The sequence below is a fragment of the Vulpes lagopus genome, chromosome 3, assembly GCF_018345385.1.
Source record: "Vulpes lagopus strain Blue_001 chromosome 3, ASM1834538v1, whole genome shotgun sequence".
Classification (NCBI taxonomy): Eukaryota; Metazoa; Chordata; class Mammalia; order Carnivora; family Canidae; genus Vulpes; species Vulpes lagopus.
The window spans coordinates 39306780-39329588 of record NC_054826.1 but is presented as its reverse complement, the minus strand read 5'-3'; the positions used below and the strand labels follow the sequence as shown (position 1 = coordinate 39329588).

At 34.9% G+C, this 22809-nt stretch overlaps 1 protein-coding gene across 1 annotated transcript in view; it reads right to left on the bottom strand.

The window, feature by feature from the left end:
* GABRA1 (gamma-aminobutyric acid type A receptor subunit alpha1) overlaps window positions 1–22809 on the bottom strand; it is a 55859-nt gene that overhangs the window by 22473 nt on the left and 10577 nt on the right. The window contains exons 4-6 of the mRNA XM_041747223.1: window positions 13412–13479; window positions 6091–6311; window positions 3731–3813 (exon numbers count right to left, since the gene is read on the bottom strand). Of these exons, the coding sequence (XP_041603157.1) occupies window positions 3731–3813; window positions 6091–6311; window positions 13412–13479 (372 nt within the window). The remainder of the gene's footprint in view (window positions 1–3730; window positions 3814–6090; window positions 6312–13411; window positions 13480–22809) is intronic.

The following is a 22809-nucleotide window of genomic DNA, read 5'->3' as shown; positions in this document are numbered from 1 at the left end:
AAATAACACTGGGAACATAGACTTGGTATCAGAAGAGTATCTGCTAATATAGATTATCACTTCACTTTTACGGTCCTTTATCTTTCCATTTGTATGAAGCAGGCGCACTAAATAATTTCTAAAGTTATTTATTACTCAAAATTCATTTAAATTTCTACTTATCACTCTCTCCTTATTTATAAGGCACTATGCTTGATAATCAGTAAGGAAACCATCACTTATCAAGTCCTTACAAGGTCTAACACTCGCCTAGATCTTATTGTCAGAATATCATTTGAATCTCTTATAATCAAAGTCTTATTTGTATTTTCCTCAAAAAGCAATTAAAAGATGTCAATTGAATCATGTATGTTGTCTTCTGGTTATTTGGCCTTATGAAGAGGGCTCTATCGCCAATAAGCAAAAAAGTGTGATATAACACTGACAATCAGGGTCTAATGGAAAGTAGTAAGGAAAACTTCTGTTTTTCTGAGGTTAGTTCTTATCAACATATGGATGAGGTTGCCTCATAAACATTTATTACAGTGTTTTACTAAACTATTACAAAATCCTGTAGCTTCTCTCTTGTTTATTTTCTTCCGTGATATTTTGGCAAGATGTTTGCTCAAAAACTGGGTCAAAGCATTTTTAGCCCACGTTTGCCTCAGTTTCTTAATTTAAGAAGTGTGCTAATTAGGCCAGGTCAGAGAACTAACTATACAATAAATCAACCCCCACTGCTTCCTCTCAAGCCAATGGCAGGCAATGGTAATTATTCATGGTGCTCTCCCACTGAGCTCAGATGCTTACTTTTTAATATCAAGCCTTCTCTGTTTGTTTAATTCCCCACAGGTCTTAAATCCTCTTTTCTGAGGCTTTTCTGAGATTTAAACATTAAAGGGACATTTAAAACCTGATTATTGTATATTTAATAAATATTTATTGAGTGTACATTATAGTAGGCTCTGTGCTAGGAAATGCTGAACAAAATAAGTTGTGCTCTAAATGGAGTTTACAGTCTCCAGACAATAAAAAAGTCAACCAACAAATAAAACTAGTAATTATTGTGTGATACATCTAAATTAAACATGTATTATAATCAGGAAGATGGGTGGCACTATATGTAAATTTAGATAAGGTCATTAGGGAAGGCCTACGAAGATGACATTTATGCTGAGAAGTGGAAAAGTAAAAGAAGCCAGTTACAGGAAGAATGAAGGGAAGAGTGACCCAAGTAGAGAAAAGAGCATGTATAAAGGCTCTGAGGTGGAAAACAGATTTTTATTTAGCTTCAGTTTTCTTATATGAGACACTATTTACTTTCTAATCACTATCCATTTCCTCCTTCCTAAAATACCTCCAATTTTCTTCAGACTGACAATGTGCCCAGTTAAGAATATTTCTTCCCAGTCCCATTTGCAGTCAGCATTGGCAATGGGACACATCTTTGATTATTAATGAGATGTGAGTAAATGCCTTCTAGGATTTTAGGGAAAGCTTTTATCTTTTTGATACAGGTGCTAGTTCCTTCTTCTTTGTCCACAATTCTTTATTTTGAAAGCAGATGCAACGGCTGGAGTTGCAGCAGCCATTTTGTGATCACGAAGATCTAGGGGCATTTTAGAACATCATCCTTGTTAAGATTCTGACTAACCAACAATCAACCAACAATCACCATCATTCATCTTGTATAGAAAATATAAACACTTCTTTTCAGCTAATTATACTCACTGCTTGAAAGCTATTCCTGACTAGTATGTTAAACAAGTAATTTGTTGTCCAAAACAAGGTTATATCTGAAGGTAAAAGGGGGCACTATTAGTAGTTACACCAGGATATTCAGCATAAATAAGTACTGCCTCAGGCAAAGTATAACGCACAATCTTCCCAAGTATAAGATCATTTTGTGGATGAGATGAACTAATACATATACAAATATTTAATATACTGCATCGCATATAAGTAACACATAATACATAATATTATTGTTAAAAATGGAAGTGGTAATCAGGAGAAAACATAGTAGTCCATAATATAGAATACACGTTCAATTGGGAAAAGAGTGGGGAGGAGGGAGTTATCACCAAAGGCCTGTTTGGCTGACAATTTTTGAAGTAGTTTGTCCTTGGGTTTCAGTATAGAATTAGATTTATAAATAAACTTGTCTCTCCATGACTAGTGCTGCTAGGAGCCTGAAGGCCCTTTGCTATTTTCTTTGCTTGCTATCTTCCTACACTACCACTATTTTTTTCTATGAATCATATCTTCACCAAAATAGTTACTTAGACTGTCTGTCTAGTGGGAACAGAAAGCTGGTTAGGTAGTCCAGGAGTTGACTCAGTCCTTATAAGTACCTCTTCTACAGGAAACCAGTAATACATTGCTCTCACACCCTTTATATATGCATACTAGTCAAAAGCAGAAGGGTAGAGAAAGACCAGAGCTGACTCTGCTGGTCACTCTTCTCTTGGCTCCTCTTATGTGTATCTATCTGCATATTTTCAAACAGCAGAAGCCCAGAGGGTTATCACAAAGTTTTCTAGGATACCTGCAAAAGCATTAATATGCACATGGAATTCATGGGATATCCTAACAAGTCGAGAACTTTTCTAAAGATTATGATTAGGGTAAATTCTCATCAGGGAATATTTTTTTAGGTGTAGGCTTCATTATTAAGAAACAATTATCATCCACTGCTGCCACCTACCAATATTTCCATCTGAAAAACAACCTGAAATATTCTTAAGGTCAAACAAATGTCAGCAATGATACAAAATAAGCACAATGATCTCCATTTATTGGCAGGGAGATATTATCTATGGGGTAAAAACATCTGTACTCTGCTTGTTTTTCTATGAATAAAGCTTTAACAAAAGTAGAATTTTTCCACTAATTAATTAAATCCATTCTTTCTCATTGAGGAGATAGGGAATAATCTCATTCTGAAATAACATTTCAAAATGGAATAAAAGATTATTACTTATACAAAGTATTTTTTAAAAGATTTTGTTTATTTATTTGAGAGAGAAGGGAAGAGAGAGCATTGGGGGAAGGGCAGAGGGAATAGCTGACTCCCTCCTGAGCAGGAAACCTGGCCCAGGCTCTATCCCAGGACCCAGAGATCAAAACCTGAGCTGAGGGACACCTGGGGGACTCAGGGCTGAGTGTCTGTCTTCAGCTCAGGAAGTGATCCTGGAGTCTCAGGATCGAGTCTCCCATCAGGCTCCCTGTATGGAGCCCGCTTCTCCCTCTGCCTGTCTCTGCCTCTCTCTCTCTGTGTCCCTCATGAATAAATAAATAAAATCTTAAAAAAAAAAAATCTAAGCTGAAGGCAGATGCTAAACACACTAAGCCATCCAGACATTCCTAGAAAGTGTTTGCAGCAAATCACTAAACTTTCTTCATGCTTTTTATCTGTCCCCCAACAGACTTTAATAATTGGAGGTTTCTTGCTTAAATACTTAGGTCTCTCAGGGATGCCTGGGTGGCTCAGTCAGTTAAGCATCCGACTATTAATTGTGCCTCAGGTCATGATCTCAGGGTCATGAGATTCAGCTCCACATAGGGCTCTGCACTCAGCACAGAATCTGCTTGTCCTTCTGCATCTGCTCCTCCCCCTGTGCACGCTCTTTCTCTCTCTCAAATAAATAAATAAATAAATAAATAAATAAATAAATAAAATCTTTAAAACTATTAAATAGAGAGGTCTCTTATAAGAATAAAGAAAAATTAAAATTACAAATTTACTCACAGCTTCCAAATTTTAGTGGGCAGGCATGGGCATCCATAGGAAAGTCCTCCAAATGCATTGGACACTCAGCTCTCACCGTCAGCCTTACCAATTAAGAAGACAGAGGATATAAACAAGAGCCCTATAGATTAAATACTTGGCTGATCAACCTGACTAGGTTGTCACTAACTCTAACAAATACATTAAGAAAAGCAAGAGAGGCAGGCACAAACTTCAGCACGATACTGAGCTGTTAACCAAAAGATCTAAAAAAATTATTTACAGCAATGACTAGATTCTATCCATTTATTTGTTTTGATAAAATAGGTGACACCAGATTTTGTATGATGGACAAGCATGTTTAATGTTTTCCAAGACAAGCATCATTACCTAATTCACCTAGACTCAGAAAATCTTTTGAGACTATAATTAGATGTAAGCAAATACTTGGATAAAGACTTGGCAGAGAAGAAGACATGGACAGCTAGGAAGAGAAGAGAATGTCTCCTCTCCTCAGTGCAGCTCTCCCCATCCCCTTCCCTAAAACAGCACCAAACAGCATAAAACAAAAAAGGAGTAGGTGAAAGAGAGTTTGTGGGTGATCCCACTATAATCCAACCATTTTGTTTTATATAGAAACCTGCTGCCTAATTGAAGCCAGGATTTTGCTGTGCTTCTTTCTAGTCCCTATTTTCATTTCTATTTACATTTGAAAAATGGTAAAGAAAATAATTCACTGAAATACATTTGATTTTGTTTGGTGGAATTGGGAATTTATGCCAAATTCATCATACAGTTTTTATAAAATATATTTATCCATATTATTAAGTAGCTGAAGAAATGGGGTAGGAATGCCTTTATAGCCAGTAAACTCATTAAGTGATTCCAATGCTGATTAAAGCAAATATGACATGTGTAAATTAATGACCAAACTTACATTTTAAAACCCAAATTTTAAGGAAAGTGATGATATATTAGCAAAGGAGGTGGTAAGTTTAGGAGATCGGCAATAACAGGCTAGTTATTGATGAAGAACACTGTACATATCAGAAAGTATGAATTGCTAAACTTCTCAGTAGATGCAAATCCTGCCCCAGAAAACTGATAGCTGAGAAGAATAAATACTGAACTTAGGCTCATAAACAGGTGTAGAAAAAAAAAAAACAAAAAAACAAAAAACAGGCATAGGGTGTTTTACAAGGGGCAAATACTTCAGGTTTCAATTATAAATAGATTTTACCCGGATGATCTGGAAAGGTCTCACTCAACATGTCTGTCCACTTTTTTATTTTTGCATGTGATTTGTCACTCTTTTAATTCTATTAGATGTTTACTAGTTGAGTCCAACACCTAAAGTAGCTCTTGCAGCGCTTTTTCTTTCTTTTTCATTTGGATATTTTTGTACAAAAAGGTAGAAATTCTGGCAGCTCTCTTCAAAAGCAAAGCATCCCTCTATTCCCACACTAAACAAAATCCACCGAGTCTAGGATTTTGCCTCCATTTTCTTTTCATGCCAAAGGAATAATTGGGCAGTCTGAATTACCAAGTACTGTCCAGATCTATAAAAACAACATTCTAACAAGTCACTTGGGTATGAAATAACTGCTTCCCTTAAGAATGAGTTCTGTACAATTTTAAATTTCTTCAAATTAGGAATATTTTAAACATTTTTTTTCTTTAAAAGTATTCACAACTTTTTTTGATTTGTGTTTCCTTCATTGAACTGTAAATGAATGAAAATATCTAGCTGCTAGGTTTTCCAATAATCTCAAAATGGAAGAAGTGTTTATAAAGCAGATATATATATATATGTATATATATTATATTTTTTCTTCAATTTAAGCAAAATTAAGAATATTTATATTCTCTAATAATATCTAACTAATAACATCATTATAAATTCGTATACTTCTCTAAATGTATACTTTCACATGAATCTATGGTTTTTAAGATGAACTGTTCTAATTTCGGGGGATTTTTTCCTCCTTTTTATGTAGAAACATTGTCAGATATATATCTTGAGATAGAGTCTAGAAATTTAATCTAGACCTTATTGGGATGCAGGAATTTTTTAGGTTAGTAGTAGGGGGAAGAAATTCTTCATACTGAACTAGCACAGGTTGGATAGATACTTGAGATATATTACTTAATATACATTATAAATTCCCCTCCCATTTTGTCTAATCATTTTACTTAATGCTTTAATACTTGCATAATACTTCAGTCAGTTTATTTTTCATACTGGAACAATTATTAAGGTTGAAAAACAAGGTAAACAGATAGCCAGATATTTCACCATGCCCCATCAACTTCATAAGCACATATATATGGTGACAAAAAAGTATAAAAAGAATCACAAATGGAAACACAGTCATCCTTACCTCATGGTGTACAACAAGGTACCATCCTCTGTGATCCTCAGGAGTTTGTTTGGCATGGTCATGTTGTGTGCCACAGACTTCTTTCCATTGTGAAAAAAGGTATCCGGAGTCCAGATTTTACTCGCCATTAGGTTATTTAACCGGAGAACTGTCATGGGTCCTTTAAATTTTAATCTTTCATCCTTCCAGCTTTGACGGAAAAATACATCTATTGTATATTCCTAGGTAATTTTGGAAAATGGCAAAGAGTTCACTGAGCTGTATTTTGCAATGCAAATGGCTTACACAGACAATGCATAATTTTTGTAACTTTAAAAGCAAAATAGGAGGTAGGTGATGTTTTTAGAAGTAAACTGTGGTGGTCTGTACATATTGGTGTCAGGTGAATCATTGGTTGGCATAATCATTTTTTAAAATATCTAAAATGCCTGAAATATTTCTTGATCAGAAAAATTCCACAATTATCTCTTCTGATATATGAAAATAAAATCATGCTCCAGTCCCTACACCTCTACTACACCAGCACTCAAAACAACAGGATACAGTACAAATAAAAACAAAACTCATGTTAGAGGTTACCACAGATAGGAAGATGTTTAAATTACATAATGACAGCTACAAAGGTAAATCATAGCATTTTGGGGGGCCTTTCCATAGTCTGAAAACCTCACAGTCAGTTTCAAATCATCCATGATTCTAATATTAGCATGACAGTTCCATCTCCTTTATGGCTAAGTAAAAAAAAAAAAAAATTACAGATAATGTATATGGACTTTCAGTTTTCCACAACAAAGAAGATTATGAAAATAATCTGTTTCACCGTCAATTGGGATCTTTGCCAAAAAAAAAAATTCAAAATATTCGAGTGTGTGTGTGTGTGTGTGTGTGTGTGTTGAGTATATGTGTATATAAGACACATGAGAAATGTGTGAAGCTCATCATCATTCACAGCCAGGGAATCTATTTATTTGAATAAACACAGAATTCCTTATGGCAATACCCAGAGACAAACATCTGCTAATCTGAAAACAAGCAATGTGACTTACTAGCTCCTAAAATTGAAAAGGGTAATATCCATCTTCCTTGCAGCACTTGCTACACTGACACTAAATTTGGAACTTAATGGTTTGAAATAAAGATTCCCACATTATCCATTAATCTTAGCATGCTCCAAACTGGAAGGAAGACTAACTTGAAAACATCATGCTACATTTTCTTAATCCCCTAAACCCTGATGCATTAGAAAGCTGTTCTTTTTTTTTTTTTTAATCTTATACATATCATCTTTAGAACATGCAGAATAAATAATGTCTGTGTCTAGGCATTTTGTGCATGAATTTAACTACCTGTCTTTTTCTCAGGCTTTAAGTAAGATTGGGTAAAGATTGAGTAAAAGTTTATCCTGGGATCCCTGGGTGGCGCAGCGGTTTGGCGCCTGCCTTTGGCCCAGGGCGCGATCCTGGAGACCCAGGATCGAATCCCACGTCGGGCTCCCGGTGCATGGAGCCTGCTTCTCCCTCTGCCTCTCTCTCTCTCTCTCTCTCTCTCTCTGTGTGTGTGACTATCATAAATAAATAAAAATTTATATTAAAAAAAAGAGTGAAAGTTTATCCTTTCTGCCACAAGTTTGGTATTACTGACCCCTTCTCATCAAGTAACTAATAGTTATTACTGGATAGTTTACAGTGCACCAGGCATAGTGCTAAATGTTGACTGAGATAGCAACAAGGAAGTGTAACATGATGCCAGTTTATTTTTGTGGGCAAGAGAAACTACCTTGTCTGTTGCTTAGGTTTTTCCATATCTGGAAGTGTGAGGTGAAATGGCACTGAGATACATGACGTTTAGACTTGGATGCTGTAAGGAAAACTTATGGAGTAGGATGGGCATACAATGGTTGTTTCCATGAGGAGAGAGATGGAGAGGGAGCCTATGGACTACACTGGGAAGTGATACAGACAAGCAGTGCTTGCCAGAGAAGCAAATGGGTGGATTTACCCTGAGCTGTGTATGTTCTTTTCTCTGGACGACAGGCTTATGAGATAGGGATATGATAATAAGGATATTTCTATTACTCAGGAATCAGTCGCATGAGCTCTATTTTCTGTCCAACTGAACTACTTTAGATTGTCAAACAGTAGCGGGAACAGTCACTTATAAATCAAGATGCCAAGTATGCCGAACTGACCATATTCTTATGAATCCAAAAATTTTATTTTGTTCATTTGTCTGCTTGCTCTAAGATTTTTGAAAATGAAATAAATGTTAAATATTTTAAAAACTTAAAATAGATTTATTACCAAATCTGTGATACAATATATCCAAAGTCAATGATTCCAAAAATTATGTCAACACTTGCCAAACTCCTCATGTTTATGTATTTGTCATGTTTACAACCAGCTTTACTTACCTGTGCTAATGGCAGACATTGAAATCCCCAAATTCACTTATGATATTCTCCCTTCAAATATTGTACTGGCCACACAAGCATGCACACACACACTGCAAAAGTAACTGGATAAGCTTTCGTATCCATGTTCCCTTCAGCTAGAAGTGGAAATGAAAACTGAAATAAAAACACTTGATAATGATCAGATCCTGTCTAACCAAGAGTGTAAATATTTGGTCTCCCATTTTATTAGAACAGCCCCTGCAACACTGCCATGGTAGCAGCAGGCGGCTCTCAGCATGACCTCACCCTCGGGGTCCTAGTTCACTAGACCAGATAGGCCAGAACTGCTTCTACAGAAAGCTGGAATAAGAAGGAGGATAGCAGAGCTGGAGCATAATGGTTAGGGATATAAGTTCTCAACCTGCTAACTGCTAACTTTGTTTGTCTGCCAAATGTGTGACTTTAGGTCATTTTCTTATCTTTCTAAATTCCAGTTTCCAATCTATAAAGCAGGGATCATGCAGTACTGATTTCATCTGTACTGCATATCTCTCTATTGTGAGAAATGAGTTAACAATGCAAGTGAAAAGCTTGCAAGAATGTCTGAAACATAGGCAGTTCTCAGTAAACATTAGAAGTGATTTGTCTCCCAATTTTTTTTTTATCAACACCAATTTATATCAGATTTCGATGTAGGTGGGAATGAGAAATGTGTTCTTTGGACAGTAGCAGCATAGGAAACCTCAGGAAAGTGAGGTGGTCATAACCAAGCAAAGCAAAATCAGAGGCAAAAAGAAAAGTCTCTACAGAAGACTGTCTGAATAAAGTTCAGAAGTGAAGAAGCTGTTCAAGGTTCAGCGTTCCAGCCCCTACCATTCTGGTGAGAAGTTTCTCCGTGTTACCCTGTTCAATAGAGTAGGTTGCTGGAGAATGTGAGTCTTACTCTGAATACTGGGACAAAACATCCGTCATGTTCCTAAGCAAATATTGTATTGAAGTGTTCCCACTTGCACCATCTATTACCATCTGTGTGTGTTTTGACTTTATACATTTTAAGCACCATGGAGAACATGGCTCTGTGACTGTGCTGCCTGGATATTTGTGTCAGAACCTAGTGCCCTGGGAATGTGCTGTTTGATTGCCAATTAATGGCTTTTAGAATAAAGTTAAAGAGTTGTCCTAATTTTGTTTTCTATTCCAGATGAAGTCAGATGCCTTGGGAGCTATGGAACCTCTAGGGACACACAGCCTGAGTTCAAGTTGCTACCTAGCTAGGTCACTTTCCTCCTCTGGAAAATGCGGAAGATAATAATGCCAAGGTAAAATGCACGGTACGAGCACTAGATGAAATATGATCTATAAACCTCTTAGCATGGTGCTTGACATATTGGAAGCATTCTTATGGTTATCTGTATTAGATATTCTATTAGTTCTCAGTTTAAAAATGACAAATATTTTCTTGTCTTGAAAAACAGCTTTGTCATTGGCCTTCTAATTTTGATAGACTCCAAATCATACTGCCATGTATGCATAATTCTCCCACAATGTGGTTTAAATGAGTAATCTTCTCAAATGAATTGGCCAGGTGTAATGTATGCTAGCCACTTGGCATGTCAGTTGTAAACCTGGCTAATTTGGTTCTCTGACAGAACAATTCAAGCATTATCTCATTCAAGAGTTTTAGGCAATAGGGAGCATTGTTCCTTCTTCCTATCTGATATTTGATCAAAAGCCATTTATGAAAAATAATTCACAATAACAATAGGGTTAGTCGTGTATCAAAAACCCTAACATACACCTTTAGTCCAAGACAAAAAAAAAAATCAGTGGTTCCTTAAATGACAATCTAAACCTATAACTCAAAGGTATGCCAAATATTTTCCAGAGAAAATATGCCTTTATTTGAGTGCTGCCCTGTAACAACTCCTATTGAGCATCTACTCTTTGTGAGGCATTATGAAAGATGCCAGAGATAGAGAATATTCATTTTAAATTATGATAATAATAATAATGAGGAGGAATACCATTATCAGTGTGTGATGTCTGTAATGCTTCATCCCCTCTCGATGTTTCCATTGATGAGAAGAGAGCTTCACCAGTGCAAAACTTCTGAATGCTCTCCAACCCCTCATACTCCTCTATTTAGGGAGGGGAGGAGGGAAGAATAATTTCATTTGATGGGTAAATTTGGAAGGAGAAACCAGTCTTGCCTATCTCAGCCTCTTCCTGCTGCACAAAAGACACAAATTCTGCTGTCTCTCCATGCTAGAAGTTTTATATGGACAGGCCCTGCCCTAACAGAGGGAGGCCTGTTGACTGGGTGGGTTAATCGGATTTTGATGTTTACTCTCTGGAAACTCACTTGTCTGCAGATACAAACCACTTTCTGCAGTACCATTATTAGTAGTAATAAAAATGATATGCTTACTTTCCAAATGCCTTATTCTACTGTCTTATTTCTCAAAAGGTTTGGAACTCAAGAAAGATGGTATTATTTATTGAGTCCCATATGACTTTCTGTTTTTAAAGACAATATCAACTCCTAAGCCTATCACTAAATAAGTGGTAATTCAATACTTACTATAAGCCAGCAATGCACTGATACTGTGAGGGATGTGAAACAAGTGTGTCTTTACATTTTTTGGCACCACTTTAGGAAAATAAGACATTTATATAAGAGAAATAAGTTTACAAGGTTGTGTTATCAATCAAGCCAAAAGTTGAGTTGTTATTTTACAATCATTAAATGTGACTAGACTGCAGAAAGGAAAACTTAATCTGTTATTGGATTAATAAAAAAAAAAAAAGTTTTCATTAAGCTTTTGGGTCTTGTGGAAATGTAGGCCTTTGTGGAAATGTAGGATTTAGATGGGTGGGAAATAGAGGGAATTTTCCATGGAGATTACACAGCATGAGACAGAGGTTCGGAGGCAAAAAGTATTTATTGAGCACTATCTAGAGACACTTAATTTACATAGCTCATTTAGAATTCCTATCTTACAAGGAGATCCTATTACAATATTATACCCGTTTTAGAGACTTTGATCCTTACATTTAAGTGATTTGCCCAAGGTCATGTTATTGGTAGTGTTGAGATGTGAATTCAGCCAGCCTGGATCCTAGACAATTTCAGCTCACCCCCAAGTGATATGGCCTCACCGAAAGCAGTACGTAAGGAAATGACTAAAGTAAATAAATAGCATTAGAAACAAGTAAGGATGAATGGTAACATCATCTGTGGACTGTATGGAATACAGGGAGAGGAGTTTAAATTTGACCTTAAATCTGACTGGGATCTATTAAGTGTTCTTAATTAGAAAAGTAGTGTGAGAGAATAATTTTGTAAGATGGAGTGTCAACATGGGAGAATCACAAGAGGTCCTTAGAGAGTGATCAGTTTAGCAAAAAATAATGTATAACACAATATTTCAAGAAAGTGTTCTACAGATCAACTGCTGTAATAAATTGCCAAAGGAATAAATTCATAATTATGGCTAATTTTTATATCTATTTCTTGCATAATGATAATGGTTAACATTCATTGAATCTTCCTATATGCTAAGAACTTTTAAATGATTTTCATGTATGAATTCATTTAATACTTGTGATAACCTCATGAGGTATTATCATCACTCCCATCTTACACATGAAGAAACTGAGGCAAAGAGATATTAAGGAACTTCCCCAACAATACACCCTTATGAACTCAAAAACTGGGATTATCAACCCAGGCAGCGTTCTGGTTCAGAAATCTGTATTCTTACCTACCACTCTCTTATGCTCTGCTGACTCTAATTTGCATAGCCGGTACATTTCATAACTTGTGTTAAGATTTAAGATATCTAATCATCCTCAGCCAGTATTTCCCAGTGTTTGACTCACAGAGTACTAGCTCTACAGAATGTCAATAGGTATCACATAAAAGGTTTTGGACAAATATGATTGGAAAACACTAGATTAAATGCAGTTAAACAGGTTTCCTTATTTCAGAATTTGGCAGAGCTTTTACTCTGCTGAAGTGGGTACACTTGTGAATTTCCGCACTTTGGCAATATTGGTCTAAATTGATATTTTCTGTAATTTTTATTGTCAGTCACTTGAACTACTATGATGTCAGAGGACTTTTATGTAAAGATGGTGTCAACAAAAAGACATTTCAAAAATAATATTCAATAAATATATCTTTGAAATATTTCATAATGATGTGTCTTCATGGCTTCTATGATTTTCTGATTATATAGGAGCTTGGCTGTTATGAGTTCACAAATATTACATAATATCTTCAGAGCTCTACTCTTTTACCAGTTCCCACAGATAGAAGAGAAATTCATGTTAATTTATTGGACTAAGAAAAGAAAGAATAGGTATGTATTAATTTTATTTTCATTCTTGGTAATAATTTAATGAATGTCTTTTGCAATGAAGTTGAACATTCCCCACCAGTGTGTTTTATTTTAACCATTTCTCTGTCTAATTCTGGTCAAGTATTCATTCATCTTTTATACTCACTTCCCCTGTTTAGCCAAGAATAATTCAGAAATCATGATGCTCATGGCTATTCTATAAAAAGTGCTGGCTATCTAGAGACCTAACATCTTTGAATCAACATGGCCTCCTAAATAAAATGTAAGGCAAATCAACTATTTGGCTTACAGAACATAAATCAAGGCAAAACAATCATTTCAGAGATGGAAAAAACGATGATTGCAGTGGTTGATATCATAAATAGGTTTGGTCTGGAAAGCAAGTGGGTATTTTCTATTATATAAATATTAATATTGGTATATATTACATAGTATACACACAGAAAGATACAAAGATATTGGCCTGCTATTTCAACTTACTCTCTAAATACTGGGTCTGTATTTTTCTTTCAAAAGTTAAAATGAGAAAATACACCAAGAAAACCAAAAATGCAGTGTCACTTACCATATCATGGTCTGAAACAGGTCCGAAACTGGTGACGAAGATGTCAGTCTTCACTTCAGTTACACGCTCTGATGAAGCAGGAAATTGGGACAGTGAATGTCTATCAACAGCCCTTATTAGATCTCACACCACATACTCACACCCAAATGGGAAATTTATTGGCTTTGATTAGCTATTTCTAAAATTGGTCCACTGTGTAGTCCTGATAATTTACTGCTTACACATGAAATTTCACAGTTAATATTTTTCAATGGAGAATGGAGCCCAAATATGTCACTTTGGGAGGCAGACTTTATGGAGAAGTCAGCTGCTGCTTAATGAATTCTTCAAGAATGAACACACTTTCCTAAATGATACCAAGCCATTTCACATTGTAATAAAAAAATGTTAGCATATGAGTGTGATTTAAGCTTAAATATTCTTACAGAGCTCATCAGATCCTCCAGGTATTTAGGATCTCTTGGGAAGTATATAGTATACTGAAACAAGCTTTATTAACTCTTTAAGGACTCAAGGGTATGTTTCGTAAATGATTGCTTTCTGGCACTAAATCATAACCGAATTATCCAAATTACTCCCTGAGAAAAATCTGACAACCTATATAAAGACTTTCAATTTTGAGGACAAGAATAAATATATTATGGCACAGAAAGAGTTCATTTAATAGATTCCATTTCAAGTTCAATGTGATTTTATTTTATTAGTCTCTGAGGCATATATATCAACCAATGAAACATATTCCTTGTAGTTGGGTGACAACTCAACACAGACATTTTCAAGGAAATTCAGTCATCCCTCCCCCCCCCCCAAAGAAAGAGAGAAAAATGTTGCTCTCATAAAAGGACACAATCTGCTTAGAAGTGACAATAAAAAAAGATGGCCCTGTAATTTTAAACTGTAGCTCTGAGAAATAATGGTCCAGTGTCTTAAGCAATTCATTTTATTTATCGGGACATTTATATCTCTGAGGTAGGACATTAAAAAGGTGATGTAATATATGCAATAATAAATTCTTTTGAAAATGAAGAATTTTATCTCTCAGGAATTCACTTTATAAACAGTTCACACCTTCGGTATGAATTTCTATCAAGAAGGTCATGTTATACACTATATAGAATGTGTAACACAAATGTTAATATAATTTGGTGGTAGAGATAATCCATTCAATAACCAATATACCATTTTTTGGCTTATTTTCCCTTTCTTTTCTTTTTTTCCTTCCTTCCTCTTTTTTTCTTTCTTTCTTTTTTTCTTTCTTTCTTTCAACAATTGCATTGCCTCCAACAATGCTTAAATGAGCCCCTTGACATAATTACCTGGGATTTACTCTTTAAAAACTTCAAAATGGAGGGTATAGCTTAAGACAAAGAAAATAGAGCTGTGTTTTTAAAACTCTCTTCCTTCCAAAGTCAGTGTTAATATTCTACAGCAACTGTATAACTTGAAAGGAGCCATCAGCAATGTCTCAGCTGGAGTAACAATTGGCCTCTTCTGGCTATCCCCATCCTCTCCCCTTCGGGAGTCATTTTCCCAGTACATACATTTCTCTCTCTCCCTCTCTCCTGAACTCTCTTTCCATATGTATTCTTTACTTGACTAATTCTTCTTAGTTACACAAATCTGTTATTTCTTAAGACTCAATCTAGAGTTCACATTTTATTAGAATGACAGGACTTTCAATTAAAACAATAATAAAAAGAAAATGCATGCCATCTATTTCAATAAGCTAGAATTTCTTTTATTAATTGAGCTTATTTTTGTCCTTTCTCTTTCAGTATTTTCCTTTCTAGTGCAAGCAAAGGAGCCATCACACTTGGACTTTCTTTGATATGATAAAATACGCGATTATTGCCATGAAAAAAGTACAAGAAGAAAGACATCACATAATAGAGAATTGGGCATATTTTCATCCTAATTTCTAGTGTCCCAAGTATGCTCCTTATTGGAAATAATTTTATTTCTTATTATTTATATAGATTAATTTAGTTCAATTAAAAGCACCCTAAATTATGTGTTCAAAGATAATTAATATCTATATTTTCTTTCTACATAAGTCTTGAAAGAGTTGGATCCTCCTGTTATTTTATTCACTTTTCTAAGTCATTGACTCACCTAATCCTGTTTCCAAGGTTGAAGTTTGATTCTCTGCAGATTATAACTATGGTGGACTTATGGTGAATATCTTATACATCTGAGTGACATCTACAGAACTAGAATTATTCTTTCATTTTTATGCAGGGATCTACTATTAAGTGCATGTTCATTTGGGAGATATGTATAAGTCCCTGTCTGCACACTTGCAAGTCTTGGCAGTGTGGGACAGCTTTCCTGAACTCTTTTATCACCATTTTCTATTTCTTGAGGGTGGGGAGGACATAACATCTGACCTTCAAGGTAACTCACCAAGGTAGCTAGCTTTACAAAAATTGGCTTTCCAGATGTTTTAGGAACAACCCATCTGTTTTTCTAGCATGATAAAGTGCTCAAAGAAGTGAGATACCCACTTTCCAAATTTATGGGCTATTTCCCTCTGCTGTTTTAAGATTGTTAGTAAATGATGATGCTATATAACTAACAAATTATAAAGACTAAAAAGCCTATTTATAAAGATGACTGTACCAATAAAATAGAATGTAAAACATGCTTAAGTTTATATACATTTATTGCCACACATAATTGTTAGTGTGCCATATAGAAAGATTAGGCATAAATGCAAAGCAGTTCACACAAATGGCTGTAATCACACTTTAAAAATCTATTTCTTGAATCCTTTATCTGTCCTTGCCCCTAAGTATATTTACCATACCAGTTCATCATCTCCAAGTGCTTCATCTTATTTTCTACTAGGTATCTCCCTCTAATAGTTCCCAAAAGTCACCATTGTAATATCCCAAGGACCTCACCCGAGTTCAGATGACCTTCTCACCATGCACTCTAATCATACAAGATGTCCTTAAAGAGTTTCTGATTTTTGCTCTCTCTTCACCCTGTTTCTCCTCTAAGGTTAAGGTGGCAAAATTTCCAAGTCCTTAAACTAAAGATCGCCTGGTGTGGGGGGTACGAGGGTGCAAGAGCACTGAAGGGACCACTCAACTACTGAATGGAAGAGGTGGGCCATGGTACCAAGAAGAGGAAGGAGTGCAGTGCAATGAGATTTAGGAAAACATCTGGAACTTGGGATAAGAAAATTAAAGAAAGGGAGTAACACTTTCTGTATTTTTCTCTCTAATATATTTTCCTTGCCACATATCCAGTTTTCTTTGATTTGTCATCAGCTGTTTGTGAGTGGCCAGTTTCCATTGCTGAAAAACTCTGCTTATTATGCATGCCTTTGGAAGATTCATGATGAAAATTAGCATGCCAATGTCTCTAAGAAAACATATTTTAAATAAATGTAATCAACTCTGTTTACCCCTGAATTTCCCAAACTTACCTGGGAATGCCACTCTAAAATATTACAACAGCTTATTGTAAATATAAGACTAATGTAATATATGTTTATTAAAAAAATGTTTTAACTTCATAGTATGTTTGGAAATTTCCAGAAAAAAATGAAAAAAAAAATTAAACCCTGTTGAATACCATCATTCACATAAATCCACCGCTAATATCTTGATGTATTCCTTTCCTTCTTTTTTTTTTTTCTATTCAAATAATTCTCAAACCACATTCTCATTCAGTTGAGTACAATTTCAGTGACAAGAAATAGGTTCCTTTGGCCAAAAGTGTGTCTTTCACTACAGCTCACCAGCAATTTCCTTAGTGATACGTGAAGTCATTCTGCTTTAGACAGAAGATTTATAACTCAGAACGCAAAGGTTCAAGACAGAGTACTGTTATGAATGTATTTTAGTCAAATTGTAAAAAGTGACATGGTTAACTTGCTCTTTCAGCAAAGAAATGATTATTTGAAATCAAGGCCTCTTTAGATCCAGGACCAGGCTTAAGCAGAAGATGTGCTCATACCTATGTACTTTGACAGATATCTAGGAGAATTCTTCAGGAATCTTCCTTTTACCAATTCTGGGAAAATTTAGTCATCTTTTACCCCCTCCTTTCTAATTTGAAATTCCCATAACCTCATGAAGGAGAAAAGTTTATGGATACATATACAAATTTTAGGAACTTATTTGTTATTTAAGGAACATTAGAACATTAAAATCCAAATCATGTGCTCTAGCACTGGACATTAAGACCTTAGTGTTATTAGAAATATCTAGAAAGTACTCAAGGCCTTTCTATGGATCACATGAAAGGTGAAGATACTTTTATGTCAAAATATTCTGTTTAAGAGCACACAACATGAGTCAGGAACTTTTAATGAAGTTCAGCTGGAATGATTTTACAGCTAGCCAAAGTTAAACATGAATGAACTCTTTCCGTAACTAGGAAATTGTCTGAAAATGGAAATCAATTAAAATAACTCAGTTGGAGGAAATGTTCAAAGGGCAAATTAATTGGAAAGTAATTTTTAAAGTATTTTCTTCACAATAATCCATCCCTGTCCATTGTAAAAAAATCAACAGTCTTTAAAATTTGTATAAATTTATATACATGTTTGAGTACCAGAGGGATAAACATGGAATAGTTGTGTAAAGTGAGATTATAATGATGGTGATGATTGTTGTTATAAAGATTTGGGATATCTTAAAATAGTACATCAATGTAAATAAAATTTTTGATGATAAATAAACCAATTAAAATCAATCTTTAAAGAAGCATATCCTTCAAATATATACTTTATATACAAATATAGATGCTTTATGTGCTTTATATGATTTATATATATTTATATGTTTTCTATATATACACAAATATATATGTATACGTACTTTATTATATACTCTATAGCTGCTATACAGTAGTAAATCTGTTTTTATCAGAGATTTCTTACAATGTTGATATCCTGCTGATAAGTATTGAAATAACAGATGTTTTGAAGTGATAATTCAAAAAGATGATTAGTGCTTGAGGCAGAAATGAGAAAAGCAGTACAGTATAGTAAGTAGTAAGCATATTGGATTAAAAGTCTAAACACTCAGATTTTAACTCTGATTCTCCTGGAAAACGAGCTGTGTGATTTTAGGTACAATCCTTTAATCTTCCTGAGCCTGTTTTCTTGCCTTTTTAGTGAAGAAATAATACCCATAGAATGACAACATCACACTGGAGTAAGGGTGGAATAAGGTTTGATGCCAAAAATACTTTGAGATATACTTGTTGGGTATATTAATTTAACCAACAAATGTTAATTATTGAGTGCTTTCTATGTGCCAGGCAGGCACTGTTTTAAGTAATAGTAATACACTGGTGAACAAAAGTGCAAATGTTCTTATTCTGTAGCACATCTTATAGTCTTAGGGAAAGTTATTTTAGATAGAATAGAAACATGAATAGGATAGATAAATAGAAAGATGATAAATTAGAAACACAGATTGGCAAATGATAGGAAGGTGACAGATATAATTACATATATAGTCATTTACAAACACATACACAAATTATACTAATGAACTTCAGGCCACTATAAATGCTCTGGAAAAATGTCTTTTTTCTGACTGAGACCTCAATGAGAAAAATTCAGGGATGACCACAAAGGGAAAGATAATTAAAAGAGGAGAGGAAAGAACAAGATCTGAGGTAAGAACAAATGTGTGATGTTTAAGAAACGGAAAGTCCAGGGGCACCTGGGTGGCTCAGTCAGTGAAGCATCTGCCTCTGGCTCAGGTCATGATCCCAGGGTCCTCAGATGGAGCCCTGCATCAGGCTCCCTGCTGAGCCAAGAGTCTGTTTCTTCCTCTCCTTCTGCTCCTCTGCCCACTTGTGCATGTTCTCTCTCTCTCTCTCTCTCTCTCTCTCTCTCAAATAAATAAAATCTTTAAAAAATAAAGGAATGGAAAGTCCAATAATGTATCTGGGGCCTGGTGATGCTGATAATCATGGTACAAGACGACACTCTGGATGCAAGTGGGGCCACACCTAAAGAACTTTGTGCATTTCACTAAGCAGTTGACCTTTATTCTAATGCAATAAGAAACCTCTGGGTAATGAAGTGAAATGATGTTACTTGCAGTTTAAGAAGATAGCTGATGCTGGGTGAATAATGCATTATAAGAGTGTAATAAAAAAATGGAAGAGGGAATCAACAGTGAAGAATTATAAGTGGTGTTTTATTAGGAATGCCTATCACAACAATTTATTTAATATGGTCAATACCATACAATTTATTTAATATGGTATTGACCATATCTTCACTGGAATTGCTGTCTACTGAGGAACTCAGAGTGATATTCACTAGGCCCTGTTCTGTGGATTTATAATTTAGAAAGGAGGTTTATTGCCTCCTTTAAGTTACTTTGTATCTATTAATTCACAGAGGCAGCCACTATATAGAGACTAAGCGGACTAACATTAGTCATCATAATAAAGTATATCTTAAAACCTCACTTGGAAATGGTCCTGCTTGGAAATTGAAAATGTTCTGGGATCCCTACATAACCATCAGTGTGTACTTCTGAATTGGACAATGTTTCAGCTCCCTGCCAATCTGCCTGGGGCAACATTTTTTGCTCCCTGTCCTTCACTTACATTCCCCAAATTCTTTAAAGTAGTTGGCAATTTGCCCTAGCTGATATATAAAGCAACTTAATTGTGGCAGTGTTCAGCTACTAAATCTGGATATGGGGTAAAAACCCACTTTTTGAGATATCTAATCAATCACTGATTCTTTTGTGTTTTCAGATTCCAAGTACTCAAATGATAAAAGCATCTACCAGGAAAAAAAAAAAAGGTAAATTTTACTGTGGCAGAGATTAATCTCATTTCCATTGAGAATTTCCATCCATCCCTCTTTATATTATAGCCAGTTTTTTATTGGGAGGGGGACCCTGTAGAAAAGAATATAATGGCTGTGTAAGAGGAATGTGGTCTATGTAAGTCTTGATCAAAACTGTATAACCTGTAATAGCTTTGAGGCATCATACTTCCTGTTTCCATTATAGCATTTTAGTTACAGGAGACTAATACTATAGCAATCTTTGGAGGAATATGGCATCGACTTAGAATTGTGTTTCTCCTAAGTTTTCCAAAATGGTAGAGTTTCTCATCTTATAAACACTACAACATTATTTTTCAAGTAAGGAGTTCAGATTTTATCTGAAAAACAACAACAAAAATCATTACAGAAAACATTTTTAAAAATATTCTACATTGGTTCTAGAATTAAGACAAGAAATGAGGGGCATCTGGGTGGTTAAGTGTCTCTTAAGTCAGTTAAGTGTCTTCCTTTTGCTCAGGTCATGATCCCAGGGTGCTGGGATCGAGCCCCACATTGGGCTCCCTGCTCAGCCAGGAGCCTGATTCTCCCTCTCCCATTGCCTACCACTCTGCCTACTTGTGCTCTCTTTCTCTCTCTCTCATTCAAATAAATAAAATCTTTTTTTTTTAGATGGGAAATGGAAACTATAAAAAGTTCAAAAGTAACTGCACAGAAAATAAACTGCAGTGTTTACTGATAATTTGGTCTTTATAACTTGAGCATAGTCTCTGTGGCTACATTTTACCTCAGGAACTTCTTGGCACTGATCAGTAGATGATTTATGTAGAACAGGAAAAAATGAGAGTAGAAAGTTTCTAAACATGCTACGACATTCCTCTGGGTATCTGGGTTGGATTCATTAGGCAAGCTGGTTTCAGGGGCTGACTTGAGATCTCAGCCAGTAAACATTAAAAGGTGTTCTCTGTTCATTTTAACAATTCCTCTTGGGTCTTTGGTAACTTCTTTTTCCCAAAGTCCAGCTGAACTATGGAATGTCTAAGTATAATATTTCTGTGGAAATGGATTACATGATGCCAAAGTCTGAGTATATGCTCCACACCTTGTATCAAAAGCACCAGATAAGGTTACAGCAAATTCAGAAAGAAGGATTCTCAAGACAAATTTCAAAAGCTAATATTAAAAGCCATGATCTGGTAAAGTAAATATAACACCACCACCACCCACCAACAAAAAATATTGGATGAACCTAACCTTTTAAAATTTTGGACATTGTTAGTAATTTAGAATCTTTTTATTCTATTCAAAGCCATCACATTGTCCTCTCAATATCTTATCCTCTGAATTTTTAATATTCTAGCTGTTTAATAGAAATATCAAATGTGTGTGTTCAAATCAGTTGAATATGAATAAAATGGTTGCCTCTGATCTTAACATCACCCAGGATACAAATAAAAATAATAAAATAATAAAAATAAATTAATTATGAATTAATAAGAATTTTTAAAATTACATGAATATCGAATACTTTATAATCTTGAGATAGAACAAAGCTGAATTTTGAAAAAGAATTAAATGATACTGTTTATTCCTAGTCACCTAACTTTACAAAGCTACAAAAAATTTTACAAAAGTTAATCTGCTTTTTTTCCGGAGCACCCAGTTTTCTACCTTTACTTATTTTGACGTTAAAAAAAAAAAAAAACCCATAATCAAAAATCCCAAGCTAACTCCCAAAGGAGTCAACACCACTTAGCCAGTCTCATGCATATCCAACCCAGTCACCTTGCTTAGCTGGAGATGTTTACATCTTAAAGCTGAGATCTCTTGCAATAATTGGCCTAAGAGAGGTCTAGAAAGTCTTATATAGTATAACAAGTCCAAAATTGGGAAAATCAGGAAGATAAGGAGAAAGTTTGCTTTGAAGTATAAACTGTTGGTTAAAATATTAAATATTTAAATTAAAAATATTATGTTAGTGCTAAAATACCTTGAGAGAAAACCACCATTATACTCCAGTTACAAATATTCACCTGATACGTGCATTTAAGTAAAATATGACACAAATAAATAAAAACCTTAAATCTATATAACTTATAGGAAAAAAATCATACCTAAATATCTATTAAAGATATATTAGGGATAAATAAAGTCCATTATCTACCTACATTCCTATCTACTCATTTACTTGTCTACTTCTCCTCCCATCCACCTGGGTTTGTCACATGATGGGTATGCATTCACTCTCCTTTACCATCTTCATCTCTATGGTTTGATGATAAAATCTTTGAGAAGCATTCATCATCCTATCTATTATTTATTGAGATTAAGTCTAAGGCAACATTTAGAAATTATAATAATATTTCCAGAAAGTACCATTAGCAGGGAGGGGGAGAGTAAAAAGTTCTGTAGTCCCCTGAAAATGTGGCTCAACCAAGATCTCATTTCTTTGGCACTATCCTATTTGGTTTCCATTTAAGAATGGCTTTACTGTAATCAGTTTTCCAAGGAGTGAAATAAAATTGTTTATAGAAGAAAATGTCTTTTGTAAGCAAGATGCTTAAGACGAAGCCTGTGAACAGGAGGAATGGCAAGCCCTCAGCCTGGTGGTATGTTCCAGACA